Genomic DNA, 18,163 nt, shown 5'->3' on the forward strand with positions numbered 1-18,163 from the left:
TTTTTTGTTCTACAGCAAGCAGCGAGAAGTGGCGACCGCAGGGGCCATCTCCTGGCAATGGTGTGAACGCCTGGCGGCGTGCGTTTCGCCGTCACCAAAGCTGCCGCTGCCGCCTTTTCAGGAGTACGCCCCTCCTCACGGAGTCGTCATCGTCCTTCTTCTTGTAGTCCTGCGCCATGGTGTCGTTGACGACCTTGAACCGAACGTAGGACTTCTGCTGGGGCTGGTCGGTGAGTTCGCACACGGCCACGTCGTTGTGCAAGTCGTACACTGCCCACACCATAGACACGCCCCCCGCCCGGACGACGCTAAGCTCAGCAGTCATCTGCGCGCGCCGGTGAAAAAAGATCGGGGCTCACGTATACACTCGCATGTTTCGCACGTACAGCAACGTCTTTTACGAATGGACACTGGAACGATCTTGACTTCTTTTCTTTTTAAAACTGACCTAAGGGGACACTAAAGCGAAGCCATGAACCGACTTAGAACATAGGTCGGAAAAATAAATTGAGCTCACTTAAATTCACTCAAGAATATTTTTTGCTTAGGACTCACTCGGACTCGGGACTCACCGAAACTTTCTTCGAAGGGACTCGCATGGACTCAGACTCAATAACTTTTTCTTCAACCAGACTCACTCGGACTCACTCGGACTCAGGCTCGCGAATATTTTTGCCAACAGGACTCACTCGGACTTAGACTCACCAAAAATTTTTCCCAAGCGGACTCGCTCGGACTCAGACTCGTGAATATTTTTGTCAGCCGGACTCAGTCGTAAAAAATGGCAAGTTGGGCTATTCTTTTCTGACCTCACTTGTCATGCGCGGCTTTTCGCTTATAAGTTCATGTTTCCTTCTAATAAACTTTCAGTTGTGAGTGCAGCGCAGTGTGCGTTCCCTCTTTTTTTTTTTGTCTACGTCTTTTTCAGCGCTGTTTTTCTTCAAATACGGACTCACTCGGACTCATACTCACCAAAATATAACTCAGCCGGACTCAGACTCACGGCTGAATCTGAGTGAGTGAGTCGAGTCATGAGTGAGTTTGCCGACCTATGACTTGGAATGATAAACTGAACTCTGAGAACACTAATGACGTTAACTTAACCATAAAAAGTTACCATAGTTACCATAAAAAATAACCATAAATTTCGCGCCGAAATATCCGCACGTGACGTCAAGGATTTCAAATTGTATTTTTTGTATTTTGGCGACATTGGCTCAATGAAATTTCTTGAAACTTTGTACGTTAAGTCTATGGGGCCCCCGCAGGGGACAATGCAGTTTATTTTTACCGACTAGAAACTACATATGACCTAGTAGACTCCGTCAAAATATGTGACGTCGTGGCATTTGGTGCGGGAATTCGAAGGTGGCGTCCCTACCCGCATTTTCTTTTCGCGCGTTTTCTCGTTTACCGAACGTCTTCGCGCGGTAAGAGTGATGTATCCGGTATTGTGAAATTGTAATTTACTAATATTCGAAAAATGTTTTTCTGTTTAGTGTCCCCTTAAGAAGGTAGAGTCCTTCGGGTCATAAGAGAGTTTTAGTGCCGGAGACCCCAAGCGGCTTACGTACGCTCGCTCTTGCGTTCCTTTGTACTTCCAGTTGTACCCAAGGAGAACACAAAGGAACGCAAGGGCTTACGTACGTAAAACTCTAGTTCCGCCCACAAGATGCTTGCGTGCGTAAGCCCTTGAGTTCCTTTGTGCTCTTTTTTGGTGCTGCCATCGAACAGAAGAAGGCGTGGAGATGTACAGTAGGACGCAAGAACGCGCGGACCCAATGGCTAGGAGTCCCCGGTACTAAAACTCTCTATCAGAGAGTTTTATAGTGCCGGTACCCGAAAGCGGCTTGCGTACTTGAGCACTTGCGTTCTTTTTGTATTCTCCTTGGTGTGCAGCTAGAATTACAGAGGAACGCGAGAGCGCGCGTACGCAAGCCGCTTGGGGTCCCCGGCACTAAAACTCTCTATTAAGAGAGTTTTAGTGCTGGGGACCCCGAGCCGCTTGCGCATACTTTTGGGGCGACTGGCGAACAGAGGAAAGCTGGAAGACCGCAATAGAACGCAAGAGTGTGGGGACCCATCTACTAAGGGTCCCCGGGCATGTGAGCGAGGCCGAGTCTGACTGGACCAACTGGACTCTTTTTAGAGCGCAGCTCTTAGGCGCCCGTTCCTGCGTTGAGCGCCGTCGCCATCAGTGGCGTAATCAATAGACATGAAAAAATAAAATGAGAAAAAGTAGCCAGGATCGAAAGGCGTTTGAACCTGGGCCCTCTGCATGGCAGTCGGGTATTCTACCAGAGAGCCACGCTGGTGCTTGAAACTTATTTGCAAAAATACCCTATACAGGCATCATGTCGGGTAAGGAATCGCGTTAACCTGTGTAATATAGTGTGGCAGATGAGTAAACTAGCAACCAGTCATCACACAATGCTAATTGCACAACGTGTGTGTGGTTTAATGCTTCCCACCCACTGCAGAGTGCTCATCCATAATCCTTCATTGTCATCAGCCACATGCAGCATCAAGAAAGTGCACATAATACGTTGCAGAGGTGCAGCGGGTACCTCGCTTATCTGCAGAAAGCCTAATGATGGCGTAGTGGGTGATGTCCTACTTCACAAAAATTATGATTTATGGCCTTGCCCCAAGACGAAGCCGCGCTCAGAATTCGCATTAAGCAGTATCGTAATCGTCGGTGAAAGTTTAACTTACTCGACCCACCATCGCGTCGACTTCGTGTAAACGAAGCTCGCGACTGTGCCGACTGTCGAATCAAAGGTGGCAATCAGTCCCCGTATGTATAGCATGCCTTCAGCCGTACCTTGGCCTGAATGGTGTCCGCAGTCTCGAAGACCATGAACGCGGTGCCGGATTTACTGAGGGCTGTGGCGGTACCTTGTGGCGGGTTCAGCACGGTGATCTTCGTGGCGTCCACTCCGCAGAGTTCACTGTAGCTGACTGCACGCAGATGTCGGAGGCGCAGTTTAAGCGACACCAAGCGGCATATTTGCGAATTAAATCTATAGAACCACGTATACGTGGTTCTGTAGATTTAATTCGCAAGCACGTCTACCGCGTTAGGTCCTAACGTCAGGACCTAACGAACTTGTTCAGGACCTATAGAACAAGTTCTATAGAACTTGTTCAGGACCTAGCGCGGTAGACGTGCTTGTAACTATACTAGTGACGCAAAGAGGAGGACACGTTCAGTTCACACCTGCGACTGTCACCGGTCGCGCGACAATTTACGCCTTGCGACCAAAAAACGACTCTTTGCGACTGACGTTCACACCTGCGTGCGACTTATGCCCGTCGACAGGCAGAATTCAGCTCTGCTCGCATTACTATTGCCCCGTAAAATAAGTAGACGTCCTGTTCCTGCGCATTTGATTGGTTCAGAGACTTGCGACTGCAGTCGCGCGACTAAAAAATTGAGCAGCTAGCGACCGAGCCAGAGTAGTCGCTTTGCGACCAAGCGGCCACTTGCGACTGCAGTCTCTTTGCGACTAACTTGGTCGCGCGACCGGTGACAGTCGCAGATGTGAACGAGTCTTTACGTATACCTCTCTTGTGCCTACGTATCCGCGCTACGTACTCTCAGCTGTCGTGCGAACACATTGATCGCAATTGCAACGTTTTGTGTCAATTGCAAGTTTAAAAAAAATGCAACGCACTCTTATTCGAATAACGGCTCGCCCCACATCAGTTAGACTGCTTGCGACCGACGACCTTAAGCGCTCACAGCATGTGTTCGGCTCTTGAATTGTGTTACAGTCGTCGGTACAATGCATTCATATACTTCCTGCGACTTCATTGTGCCAGAACGTGTGCAAAATCACCTCAGACGCGCTATAGCGCGTCCGAGGTGATTTAGGGGTATACCCCTAAAGACGCCGGCTTGTAAGAACGACAGATGGTACCGATTCATGATAAAAGAAGGTATAGACTCGCAGACGTAAAACCCCAACAATTACTATAAAAGGCACTCTAGTGTCCGTGTCTGGACGCCTGCCTTATGTTACCGTGAACCCCAAATTCTCTCGCCCTCGTCAACGTGGCGAAGACGTGAGTTCCGAACTTACGCTTGTGGTACATTACGCACTCCTGGCCGATGGCCGCGGTCGCGGTCGACGTGGTGGTGAAGAGGAACACGCTCATGGTGATGGACAGGGCCACGCGGAACGGCAGGCCTTTTGTAACCACCAAGGCTGTCAGCCGCTCCTGCGCGTGGCATATCGAGAGTACGCGGCAGCATTAACCGGCGCTCAGTTGGGGCAACAGAATGGATACGAAGGGATCAGAGACGTAGGCATGCGCAACTGGGGCGTAGCCAGAAATTTTCTTCGGGGTCGCTGGCGTGGCTAGCGGCGGGGGGGGGGGGGGGGGGTTTCAAATTACCCCCAAGTTTTTCGATTTTACATGTGATATATACACGCAGACATACAAACGCACAGCATGAATATACGAGAAGTATGGTTGAACCCCCCCCCCCCAGTCAGAAAGAATTCTGGCTGGCTACGCTTCTGTTAGGGGGAAGGGGAGCGGAGTCCGACAACCCTTCATTATGTTCGTGCGTGCGTGTGTATGTGTGCGCGTATACATATACACATACACATACAAACCGCAAAAATTTTGGGGGGAAGTGAGACCCCCCCCAAATCATCCCTGTGGCTACGCCACCGACGCGAAGGTTTCTCCATTAAAGGGAGCCATGTATCACAGCAGCCCCCGACGCCCTTCCTCCTCTCTGGTAGAGTCCGAAGGTTAACAAACCTCGCAGTGAATGCAAAAACCAAAACGTGCTTCTCATAACGGCCTGCCTTTGGTCCCCGGCTCACCGGGGGTAAAGATGGTAAAAGTTCTTGGTACACAACAGCAGGTGCCCATGGCCGCCATTATTGTCAAAAATCTTCGCGGTCGTAGCCCTGCACTTCGAACGATGTGATACAGGTCCGACGGAGTAAAGGTATATGGCGCGGATTTGGCCCCCCCCCCCCCTGAAGGGACCCTGCTACACTTTTTCAGCGTGTTCAGAAAACGCTGCCGATCGGTTGTCGAGGCTCCCGAGAACACGCGAGCCAAACATTATAAGCGCGGAGCGCGACCTGGAATTTGCACTTCATTCTCGAAGTGAGCTAGAAATCTTTTTCTCTTCTTTCCACAAATGATGCTATATACCAAAACGACCGCGCCATATACCCAAATTCACGGCCATTGGCTGAATTGAGCATCGTGGGCCGCATAGTTACCGCGACCGCCGAGGGAGACCGCCACGTGCCCGCGCCCGCGATCACACTGAAGTAAGCCGCGCGTTCGAAAAGAAAACAAGAAAGAAAAAGTGCTGAAAGTCTTGACGCGCGCGTGACGTAACTTCTTTCCCTCGTGCCATCGCTCCCTGCTTAGCTTCTAGCGCGCTGGTCGGGACGAGAGAAGAGAGAAAGCAATTACAGCGTGCGACAAATCTCTGTAACTCCGCTCGTACTCGACGGATTCTGATTACTTTTGCGGCGGTCGATTGGTGCGACAATAAACTAATTAAATGGAGCCATTCGATTGTTACTTGGAAAAGTGTTGCAGCTAGGGCCACTTTAAATAATTTAGGCGAGGGGGTTGGGGGCTGTGCTAGTTGACAGCTGGGTTAGTCGGTTCTGGTTAATACTGAGACGTTGTACTAGGGAACAAAGACATGGACAGGACAGGAGGAGTCACACAACGCTACACTCTAAGAAAAAAAACGAGTATGTGTGACCAGGCCCGTAGCCTGGGGGGGGGGGGCTAGGGGCCCGGGCCCGGGCCCGCCCCGAAATTTTGGTGAAGTGTTTTTACCAAAAATAAACAATAAATATGGGTTTTGTTATCGAGTAGTCAAGGTTTTCAGCATGTGCCCCCCCCCCCCCCCGAAAAAAGTTCCTGGCTATGGGTCTGTGTGTGACTCCTTTCGGGGAGTCTTGACTTGCCACGTATACGACTCTCTTTAAAGAGACACGTTAACTCTCGAGGGTCACGCGACTCTCCGAAGAGAGAATAATCATCTCGAAAGAGAGTTGTCGTGACTCTTTAAAGAGTGTCATATACGTGGCAAGGCAAGACGTACTCCACGAAAGGAGTCACACACACTCGTTTTTTGTTTTTTTTAGAGTGTAGTGTGCCTCTAAGAAGAGAGACGCACTGGCGTTTTGTGCCTTTTTATCCTGTCCATGTCATAGTTCGCCAATACAATGTGTTTAATAGAGAGGCTGCATGGGTGATTTTTTCCTCCTAATTCGAACTACGGGGTTTGTTGCGCGACCCTCAGACACAAGTCTATACGGTAATCAGCGAGGAGGCAGCAGCATCATGCTACCGGCATCCGCAACTCGTGGCGTGTGTATGAGCGTGTGCCTGCGGGAAAACGGGGTGGGTGGTGTGGAAGAATATTCAAAGAAGGCGCAGTCACTTTGAAGAAGCAAGCAAGGCGCGAGAGAGCTTTCCGCGAGAACTGTCTTCAACATGTATACTACAGTACTCACCCAGGAGGGCGGGGCCTCGTCGGCGGCCACGGTGCCACTGTACACGCTCACCGGCTGGATGGTGCACTTGTCCGAGACCATGGGCTGCAGCAGGTGACTCACCAGTATCAAGACATCGATGTCGCTGCGCCGGTTAAGGACGAAGTTGATTAGAGTTCCGTGCCCAACTAAGATTCCTCATTCAAAAATCATTTCTAAAGATCATTTCTAAGTGGCAGTCCTACACGAGTTTGTAATTCTTTCAAGGCGGAAAAACCGCATAAAACGCGATACATGCGGCATAGCTCAACAAAAAAGTCAGCCGCCCTTCCCTGGTACCACATGAGTGTCACACAGGGCCGGATACAGGATTTTTCCGAGGAGGGGGGGGGGTATTGATCAGCTTAAAGAAAGAGGGGGGTCAGCTTATGGGAAAACCTGATAGGTGTCCTACTTGAAGGTAGTATACATTACATTATAAAGGGCGGAGGGATATGCCTTAGGACATCCAAACACGCCCCCCCCCCCCGCCCCCCGCCACCCATTCCGCCCTTCTGGATCCGTCGGTGGTATCACACACGCTAGTGCTACGCTGTTTTCAAAGCTCTGAATTCTAATTTATACATGCAAGGGAACAATGTGCCCTGCATACACTCTTACCAGCTCCTGGGTAAAGTGCTAGATATATCCAAGAAACTAGAACCAAGGGTCCGGTTTTCTAGATGTCGCTAACGTGTTAACGTAGGACCCGGTTAATAGTGTACAGGTGCACGGTGCGCGGATCTACGAGGCCTCACCTGATCCCCTTGAGTTCATTCATGGCGCTGGTGTCGTACTGCGAGCTTGCCGTCGCTCCGGCAAGCTTGACGCCCAAGAAGACGGTCTTCAGGATCGTCGTGTTGCCCGCCTGTGCTCCTGTCAGGCCGTCGCTTATTGCCTGCACGTCAAGGTATACCGGTAAAGGATAATAAGCTGGACTATAGTTGGTTTCTGTTAACATTCCCGTTTGCTAGCACAAAGCATCAGGCACAGTTTAAAGGGGGACAAACCACAACTTTTCTGCGGACATGAAGCGTTCTATGCGAGCTGATAGTTGTGTAGTTTGATAAATAATCTACCTGCTTTTCTCTATATCTAAAAGTGCGTTGTGTAATCTAGTAAATGTATCTATACTTTTTCCGTTTGTCACTGTTGGTACCGTTTGCTGAGTTATGCGGTATGTCTAACCATTGGTCCCGACACTAGCCAGCCAGGCTATGGGACCAAAAATGTTTCTTCGAAGCTTTTGTATAACATGTTGAAAGTGGCAATAAAGAAAAACGCTATCTCTTAGGAGGGCCCCTAACCAACCTCTGAAAATACATAAAACGAGCGTGTTATAGTCACTCCCGGTGGTTCCCGTTCTTCCGGCCGAATTTGTGACGTCACTTTGTGACGTCTGTTCACTTGACGCAATGATGAAAGTATGCTCTCAATTGGTCCATATGCGAGGGATATCAGTTGTGGCTTGTCTACTACCCTGCTCTGCCATGCAGTCGCAAGCCCGTTCTGCCCCTTCTCGCGTAACCATCGTGCGCGATCGACCGATTTCACTTCGTTTTGTGCGTCTTCGACTGCGCTAGCGGAGATAACAGCGTGTAGCCGAATAGCGCGAAATAATTATAAGCTCACTGCTTAGTGCTAATATAGTCCACGTGTTTATTAAGAAATAAGTGGAGAGGAAGAAATAGCTCCTGTAGGAAGGGTGGTGAATATGAGAAAGAAACCACTCTCGTCTTTAAACTCGGAGTGGTTTGGGGCCCTTTAAAGCGTCTGTACTCTTAGAATTGTGCGCTTTTTCGCGAGAAATTAACGTGAATCTTAAAGTACCGGGTCCGTCCAACGAGAAGTACCGTGGGGAGCAACGTTTATAGATACGTTGGTGGGGAGTTAGCCACAGGATTCCACGAGATGCTTTGTAGCGCCATGAATTTTTTTTTTCCAGGTCCTTCGGGCGGCAATGATGCCTCGCGATGAAGTCATACGATGACGTCATCACGTGACGTCATGTGCCGTCATCATGACGGCGTAATGAAGTCACGATGACGGCATAGGATTTGGTGATCTGTAACGTCATGATGACGTCTTCACGTCATGATCTTTTGCATCACATCGTGTCGACGCCGACGGTCAAGTTTTTAGTAGCGCACGTCCTGTCCTCTTCCTTGGTCCCTGTGTTTTCAGCGCTATTGCTTCTTTGAACGTAGCCTAACCAACGCTAGCCTGACGTCACTGAGGAACCAACCAACCAACCAACCTTGAGGATGGTCTTCAACAGGGGCAGGTTGGTCGAGTCCGACGCGACGGCGCCCCTGCTGTAGCCGGCAATGCCGGCCGTCAGGATGCCGTACTGCTTGTACAGGTTCTGGAAGTTCACTGAGCCCACCTGGGTGCTCAAGTCTTTGAGGTCGTCGGTGGTGAAGCTGAGTCCGTAGTGCTGCAGCTTGATCGACGAGTTGGTGACCGGGGGGTACCCACGGTAGTCGAGGTCGTCCCTGTACTTTTTGGCTATCTACAGATAGATAGATAGATAGATAGATAGATAGATAGATAGATAGATAGATAGATAGATAGATAGATAGATAGATAGATAGATAGATAGATAGATAGATAGATAGATAGATAGATAGATAGATAGATAGATAGATAGATAGATAGATAGATAGATCAAAGCAAACGTACGTCGAGAAAGACGGCGTAGCTGACCGGATCTTCCTGGCTGTGGGCGTCGCCCTTGTAGGCGAACACGTCCGTGTAGACGAAGTAGTCGCACGAAGGAACGCCGGACATCCTGAAGCCCGATTCCAGGGAAGGGCCGACGGTGCAGAAGACGAAGGACTCCGGTCGTTTGATGGGAATGATCGCCGGTGTCGGCGGCGGCGTCGGTGGTGGCGTCGGCTCTGGAGGTGGTGGCAATGGCGATATGCATGCGAATGGCTCAAGACTGTGGAGAGTTCATCATGGCTGCCCAGAGGCGTAAAACGCAGTAATAAGACTAAGTGTTGCGCCGTGGAGGACATACATACATACATACATACATACATACATACATACATACATACATACATACATACATACATACATACATACATACATACATACATACATACATACATACATACATACATACATACATACATACATACATACATACATACATACTGAGTTGTGTTCTCGATTGCAATGTAATACCAGTTGGTTTTGTATACTTACTATCGTCTCCTTTCTTCTTACTCCCTCCTGCATTTGGACATAAGAAACAAATTTTCCACAGGGCGTTTAACTAAACCCACACAGGCCATACTATGCGCTATCGCTAAAAATTCTGGAGGTGACCCTAACCACTACCAGACCCTAATCGTTGATTAGGCTCTGGTAGGGGTACTCGCACCTCGCTGCGTTCGTGTGCACTGGCGTACTGACGCATTCGTGCGTGTTTGTATGTGTGCATGTATAAACATGCGAAATAATTGAAAATTTTCGGGTAAGGGGGTTCGCGTGTATAATATAGTTGGTGTTCTCGTAGAGAAACATGTTCGTGACGCTGGTTTTGAACAAAAAGAACTTGAACGTCATGGCAAACTTTAGGAAAGATTTTGGTATCGCTGCTTATCCCAAGGTCATATTTAGGGGAGAACGACGAACGTTTAGTTTTTGATATGCGTGTATTTACATTAGGACAGAAAAAGTACTTACATTTCGAAAGGAAACCACCTTTAAAGGACCCCTGACACGAAAATTGAAACCTCTAGATGTATGTGCCGTTTGATTGTCTTGTATACGTGGGCACTTCTGACCGATTATTAGCGGCGGACGTGAGCATTAAGATTTTTTATTTGGTTTTAAAGTAAGCGTGAGTGCTCATCTGAGTTGGCAGCACCTCGCGACATCGCCATTGGTATGACGTAGATCGAGGCCCCGTCTGACGTTCCACGAGTAAAGAGGGTATTGTCGACGTCACAGAAGATTTGTGGGGCGCAACACAATACCACGACTGGCACCCGGCTAGGGCTATTGTTACTCACCCCTCTCGCTCTGTTTGGCTGCTCTCAAGGTACTTTTGGCGGCTTAGGTCAGGCATGCTTTTCTTTTTCCTTAGGGGATAGGAAACGGGCTTAGCTTGTTCCGAAGCACCCACATCGTTTGAAATTTTACCGCGCGTGGGGCCCTGATTTGAAAACTGCACTTTCAACATAACCAAAGCTTGAGTGGATCTTACGCGCTCCCCCGCTGTGGGGCGCTAATTTCTTATGGTTTTAGGCGGGCGTTTCGAAGTGACGCAAAATTGGTCGCAGTTAACGACGCTAGCATTAATTATGCGATACTTTAAAGCATTTGTGATTCAGTTTCGATATTCTCAGACACAAAGGTGAACGTACGTCACAGTAAAAATGTCGCAAGCAAAAAATTTCGCTGTCAGGGGTCCTTTCACGACTCTTACATATGTGATTGACAAGCGCGCCCCAGTTTTGCAGGCGGAGCCTTTACTCTTAGGTTGTGACCGACTACTATAGTGACTAGGCAATATTGGCACTTGCATCTCGTTACGAAACGTTGTTGGTGCGCCACTTACCACCACCAAAGTTGATGTCGCCTCCGTCGCCACCGCCGCCACCGCCATCAGTGCCCTTGTGGCCCTTGGACTCGGCACTTCCTGGGGGTGAGAAAGAAAAGGCCGGCCTCGGGTTGTTGTATGTGTATTGATGGCTTACGCGTGACTTCATGGAGGCAGCTTTTTTTAAAGTGGTACTGCCACCAATTTTCGAAGCCGAGTTTACTCTGCCAAACAAATCTATGTAGAGACGGTGCTTCAACAACAGCACAAAAGACAGGACCAAGGAAGAAAAGACACATCTTTGGTGCTGTCCAGTCTTTGTTCTTCCTTAACTGATTCTATCTTTTGCGCTGTTGTTCAAGCACAGGACCAAGGAAGAACCAAGGACCAAGGATGGACCAAGATTGGACAGCACCAAGGGTGTGTCTTTTCTTCCTTGGTCCTGTGCTTGAGCAACAGCGCAAAAGACAGGGCCAAGGAAGAAAAGACAAATCCTTGGTGCTGCCCATCCTTGGTCCATCCTTGGTCCTTGCTTCTTACTTGGTCCTGTCTTTTGCGCTGTTGTTCAAGCACAGGACAAAGGAAGAACCAAGGACCAAGGATCGACCAAAATTAGACAGCACCAAGGATGTGTGTTTTCTCCCTTGGTCCTGTGCTTGAGCAACAGCGCAAAAGACAGGGCCAAGGAAGAAAAGACACATTTTTGGTGCTGCCCATCCTTGGTCCATCCTTGTCCCTTGGTTCTTCCTTGGTCCTGTGCTTGAACAACAGCGCAAAAGGCAGAATCAAGGGAGAAAAAGACATTCTTCGTGCTGTTCATCCTTGGTTCATCCTTAGTCCTGTCTTTTGCACTGTTGCTCAAGCACCACGCATTTCAACCAACTCATGCAGTCTGCCATCTTGCATCAGAGACGGCTCTGAGGAAGCATACAGCTCACGAAGTGCTGATAAGGTATCTTATTTTGATATTAAAGTCCATTTTCACATTGCGCAAGTGCTGACATCGACACTAGCGCGACGCCAGGCTGTAGTATCAATTCTGGTGACTTCACGCACCAGTATGGCTAGTGGTGATGACGTAAGGTACCAGAACATACGAAATGGCCGCTTGGGCGTCACCAACGGAGACACGGATTGGAGCGGTCGAGTAAACGTCGCGACGTCTTGCGCGAGCACGTGACGAGAAGCCCACGCCGCGCCGTGATGTCAGGGTACGGTAGGAACCGAAAGTGGCTTTTAAAACATGCCGTAATTAATTTTTCGGGGCGCACTCACGCTTTACCAGTACATTTTCTAGGCTCTTGTGGGCGTGGCCTTTCATGTGATGCAAAGAAAAAAAAAACGAGAACCGAAAGTTTTGGTCTCAGTACCCCATTAAAATATACTGGTACTCCGACATGGCGACTATGATGATATCAAGGCAGCGCACATTGCGGTTAACTTTCTTCAATGCAAAAAAGATGTGGCCGGAACGTCATTGACCTCTGTGCATAAACAACGAAAGAAGCTGCACGCGATGAACTAACGTTAACGTGACGTCACCAGCTTTGCGTGCAACGCAACGCTAGTCATGGCTTGCGTTGACGTCACTGAAATCTCCCCCCCCCCCCCCCACTCTTTCTTTCCAAGGCACGCTTATAAAATGAGATTTTAACAACACTGCGACAAAAGGCAATCATTTTCTTCTCGCGATGTACATGTCTATTTAAAACAAACAAGCAAGCAATGACCTATTGTTTCGGTGAAATAAAAGTTATCGGGCTTCTTGCTTCAAAATTAATTTCTATTGGTAGTATTTGTCTTCTCCACGCTAACTGCAATTCAATCGCTACTCACTTATTCTTTTAGAGTCCATCTTTCACATATGTATATATTCACTATAGACCCTTTACTTCTATAGATGTCTCTGAAGACCGCAAATTTTTGGATAACCGTGTCACGGCTCCTTTCAGTGAAGCGCATGCGTGCTCGAAGTGTACATACCTCCGCCGAGGAGCAAAAGAAGCAGCAGCACGATGAACAGCACCACCACGACGCCGCCGGCAATGAGCACCTTGGCTGGAGGGCGGTTCGACCTGGTGGAGGCCGAAGGGAAGCGTTAAGGGGTCAAGGTACGGCCTCCGAGATTGCTTGCCGTGGCCTCCGAAATCGGCGACGCGTTTGGGCGACGTTCGCACCACCGTTACTAGACCACACTTAAGCCTTGATATAAGGAACTTCAATATAAAGAGCTTCGAGATCTCGATATAACGAGGCATTTCACGAACCTCAATATAACGAAACGAACTTCAATATAACCATATTGTCGATATAACGAACTACTTCAATTTTCACGAGTTCTCCTCATTAAAACACCACATATATTGAACCTCAATATAACGAAGCGTTTTTATCCGTGATTTCAATATAACGAACTTTCAGTGCTACCCCAGAGGAAGACCGAGGCCATAAATTGAAACTTCTGCTGGGGCCGGTGGCCATATGGTTAAGTTGCATGCGGTTGTTTGCGAACGCCTATCCAATATGACCACAATGGGCGTTGGACCTGCTTTTTTTTTTTTTTTTTTCGAGTGCAAGCGTGACGTTCGGCAGCTGGTAAGAGGACCTCTTCGCCGTCGCAGCATCAAGCCGCGGTCGCCGGATCTCAGGTTCAAAAAACTTTTTTTTTTTCGCTTTTGCAATTAGTCTTTTCGCACTGCCGTATTATTCAAACGTTCTTCCGGCACTTCCCGAACAAAGATAAAAAGCCTTGGTGACTGTACTTTCCTTAAAAGCTCGAACTTTAATTTAACGAAGTTTCGATATAACGAATTAAATTTCCCATTTTACCGACTTCGTTATATCGAGGTTCAACTGCAGTTGCTTCGCACCTCCCGATCCCGGTGGCTGGGGAGTTACGCTAAAAGTACTAGTGGGGAATCTATAGCTGGCTAGTTACGTGGACGTGACGCATTAACAGTTCAGCATACGGTTTCTGAAAGACCGGACCTGGCAGATTTATATTTAAGAATTTTAGGACACCTCATTACAACCGGCGTCCTTGGCATAAGTAGCAAGCCGGGCTCGAAACACTGGTCAAATAAAAAGGGTGTTTATTTTTGTAACAGCATCTTAGCAAACGTAAATTGATATTCTGTTTCCCCTGCCTCAGCTGCGCTAAAAGTTCCGCAATATATAGACGAGTTTACGAGCGCACGAAATGGGAGGGTATTGCTCATGTACACTATGCATAGCGTGAGCGAAGTTGCAAAAGTTGAAACTTACTTGTCAGCTTTAAAAAAAAAAGATAAAAGATGGAAACAATAAAATACAATTATAGTGACTTTATAGACTTTTTGTTTTCTCCTCTCATATATAAGGTCAATAGGTGAGACGTTTCTTTCATCTGTTTACTAGCACCGTAAACCACAGATTCAAGTCTCTGGACAGTGGTCCGCCGCCAATATATGTTTGATGCTGTGCTTGTAACGGGCGGTCTATAAATTATCTATAGAATCGAATAGAAGCACGTCAATATTCCCTGCAGGCTGTGCAAATTAATTTTTTTGGAGGAGTTATGAGATCATGTAATACTCACCCGCTGGGGCATCCGCTAGAATAATGATATTAAAGAAAAGTATAGGTCAGACACAAGCTGTAAAATCGAACGGCATGTCCTTAAGGACGCGGTGTAAGGAAACACAACTTCTGCATAGCAGTAAATTCATTTTCAAAATTTAAGAATAACTCTTTGTTTAGCGAAAGCTAAGAAAAAGAAAAAAATGTCAGCCTCGTCTAGCATTTGTCTTGTAAACGCCGTTATCTCACGATATCGATATTACCTGTATCTGATAACACCCCGGGGGTTTAAATGCACAGATATACCCAATGAAGTGGACGGTTGATGACCGCCGCCGTATAGCTCAATTTGTAGAGCATCGGACGCAGTATTCGAAGGTTGCAGGTTCGGTCCCTGATGTTGTCTTTTCGTCCACTTTACTTTCTTCGCATATATACCATAATTATTACAAATAACATCCACTATACTTTCCTTGGCATTGTTATCTGTTAGTTCTGATTAATATTATCTTTCCTTTGTTAGACACAACCGAATGAATCCAATAGACAAGCCAGGGAAAACATAACTCGAAGGTTGTGGGTTCGGATCCCGCAGATGGGAAGGGTGATTTTTCGTCCACTTTGATTCATTTGAATTTACCTCATTATAACTACACTACAGTTAAGGACAACGACCGACTGTCCCTATGCTTTCCCTGGCTTCATAGTCTGTTTGATTCATTGGGCTATGTCTACGTACGAAGGCATCCTCCAGCAAACTCGCAAAACTGTTCATTACGCTCAAGGTTCTGCTTTCACAGGAGTGAGTGAAACTATGGTTAACCACCTTCATATTGACATTTTCAACCGTTTTCGAATATAAAAAGTAGGTAGAATAAGTTTTCCGAACGCTCGTCGTCACGTGAGGTCCCTTTACCGCCTCGCGAGCCAGGCGCTCGTGGCCTCCGCGATGAGCTCCGACAACGCGTTGCCGGAGCCAATCACGGAGGCCACGAGGCGCTCTTCGTATTTTGTCCAGCTCGTCGACAGTTGCCGCTAGTCCTTCAGCTAACAACGCTCATGCTGCTGCTCATGAGCATCGGATCATACGTCACGCGAAGGCGGCGCCACTTTCCTGCTAAGCACAAACGAAAGCATATCTGGACGTTTTAAGTGAGAAAAAAAAATTATAATAAAAAAGTGCACTGCATTTCAAGGCTAATATAGAGACAATTAACAGCGTACACCAGTACGAGGTCACGTGATCACCATCAAGTGCATCTTCGATTTTTTTCTTTTTTTTTTTGTCGCGTGAGGCGCCAAAAGTTTTTTTGCGCGAAGGAATAAAAATCTAAATCCGCGTTTAACGAGAAACACAGGGTTCGTTTTAGACAATACAATAGGCAATCTTTCCGTTAGTGGGGTTATCTCAGTTCGTGTTCTGAGCGGTTGTCTGTCCCTCCAAAAGGCGATTTAGATAGCTATGTGCTCTGCTGTGGGCGAGCGACAAGCTGTCGCTGAACTGCGTATGAGCTTACAAATATTTATGTTAACACAGACGTTTAACATCAATAACAATTCAACTTAACATTTGCTTGTTAGGCATGCGTTTACGAGAATGACAAAGCAGACTTCAGTTACACGGACATAAATCAAACATGAAACGACGTGGAGTCAACACGTACAATTGATGTTTCACATATTTACACACATATGCAAATTATTCGTCACAAAAACCTGGGTATACATGCATGCACATCACATGGTCCAACAGGAAGCATTAATAAGGCGTGAATATGTACGTGTTGCGTACGAGCATATCGAATACACAGGAAAATACGAATTGAACCCGACGAGCTCAAAGAAGTTGTACTGAATACGTCTTATTGGCGTTCGTTATGTCCCAAGCAGTCGACAGGGGCGCGAATAGTAGAATTCACAGTGACAGCGCCTACACCGCTTTTCACTGTAGGTAACACCATGCGCTTGCATCGGAACTCTCGACTTTTATCTAAAACGCGTGACTACAGATGGAGTAACACAAACAAACGAACACACGGACATTTTTTTCCTTGATTCTGAACGCGTGCGAATTGCTGATCGATTCGCACGGGAAGGACCGTTATGGCGACGACGCCGAGAATTGGAATGAAGACCGCCTCGGTAATTAGGGGGGAAAATGATATAAAACAAAATGGCGGATTTAAAAGTTTCGTGATGCGCTGTGTTCTTCGTTGTTGTGGCACACACGGACACGCAAACATACACACACACACACACACACACACACACACACGCACACACACACACACGCACACACACACGCGCACACACACGCACGCACACACACACACACACGCACACACTCAGAGGAATATCAGTCTTTTTCTTACCCGCGCTGGACATTGACGACACCGACGACATCGACGACGCATCTGCAAGAAAAGAAAATACCAGTCTGAGCGCATACCGGAAAAATGAAACCGAGAAATGAGCTCGTTTAACTCATACACAATTTGGTTAGTTAGTTAGTTTGTTTGTTTGTTTGTTTGTTTGTTGTTAGTTAGTTAGTTAGTTAGTTAGTTAGTTAGTTAGTTAGTTAGCTAGCTAGTTAGTTAGTTTGTTTGTTTGTTAGTTAGTTAGCTGGTTAGTTAGTTAGTTAGTTAGTTAGTTAGTTAGTTAGTTAGTTAGTTAGTTAGTTAGTTAGTTAGTTAGTTAGTTAGTTAGTTAGTTAGTTAGTTAGTTAGTTAGTTAGTTAGTTAGTTAGTTAGTTAGTTAGTTAGTTAGTTTCATGGCAGGTCTTTCTTATACTAGTGCTACAAATGCACATGAAAAAAAAAAGATATACGATGTATTAAATAGACACTTTGTCAACGATAAGCAAGAAAGAGGCAATAAGAATAAGACTTCTCGGCGGCTGCTCGCGAACCGGGCGGAAGTGCGCCACAGTTCTGTGTGCTGACGTATCGAGAGCTGCACCCGCTAGGTGGTGACAGTTGCACCCGGAGGCTTGTCGTTTTTGAAACCGAAACTGACACTGGTCGGTAATGAAGAGCCTGTAATTAATTATCTGTCGCGCGCTGCAGGAAACGATGTGCCGTGTTATGACTAACAGGCCCCCAGCAACACATTGCAGCAAAAAAAAAAAAATAAACGTGAGGCCAAAATTTTTGTGTCAGTACCCCTTTAAAGGAGGCCTGGACCATGGCATCAGTATCGAAGTTCAATACTTCCGAATCGATTGCCGCAAAATTTCTCGAATCCGTAAAGAACGTGTGAAGTTACAGGTATTCATCCCACGCTTTAAAGGACACTAAAGAGAAACAATGAATTGGTTTAGATCGATAAATTATGCTTTGAGAACTCTAATGTTGTTAATTTCGCCATCGTAGGTTTATTAATAGATGAGAAAATCAAGTTCAAAGTTTCATTTTTAATTCCGCGCCGAAATCTTCCCGCGTGACGTCACGAATTTCAAAGTGTATTTATCGTGTTTTAGCGCCATTGGTTCAACGAAATTACCCCAAACTTGGTATGTTAA

At 47.1% G+C, this 18,163-nt stretch overlaps 1 protein-coding gene across 1 annotated transcript; it reads right to left on the minus strand.

The window, feature by feature from the left end:
• Positions 1–10,611, minus strand: LOC119405379 (uncharacterized). Its single transcript, XM_049419370.1, has 7 exons — positions 10,556–10,611; positions 9,237–9,474; positions 8,788–9,042; positions 7,289–7,428; positions 6,513–6,636; positions 4,086–4,224; positions 1–325 (listed from the first exon to the last, which is right to left on the minus strand). Exons 1-7 carry the CDS (start codon positions 10,609–10,611, stop codon positions 315–317), a joined length of 963 nt encoding a protein of 320 aa, XP_049275327.1. The 3' UTR covers positions 1–314.
• Positions 10,612–18,163: the final 7,552 nt, after the last annotated feature.

The sequence above is a fragment of the Rhipicephalus sanguineus genome, chromosome 9 (assembly GCF_013339695.2).
Source record: "Rhipicephalus sanguineus isolate Rsan-2018 chromosome 9, BIME_Rsan_1.4, whole genome shotgun sequence".
Taxonomy (NCBI): domain Eukaryota; kingdom Metazoa; phylum Arthropoda; class Arachnida; order Ixodida; family Ixodidae; genus Rhipicephalus; species Rhipicephalus sanguineus.

Bases quoted from the DNA above. Each gene is read 5' to 3' on its own strand.
- LOC119405379 (XM_049419370.1), bottom strand. From the start codon at position 10,611: ATGCCTGACCTAAGCCGCCAAAAGTACCTTGAGAGCAGCCAAACAGAG. The intron at 7,429-8,787 runs GTTGGTTGGTTG...CTTGACGTGCAG, and splicing joins TGTTGAAGACCATCCTCAAG to GCAATAAGCGACGGCCTGAC. The intron at 4,225-6,512 runs GTGAGTACTGTA...TGCCACGCGCAG, and splicing joins ACGAGGCCCCGCCCTCCTGG to GAGCGGCTGACAGCCTTGGT.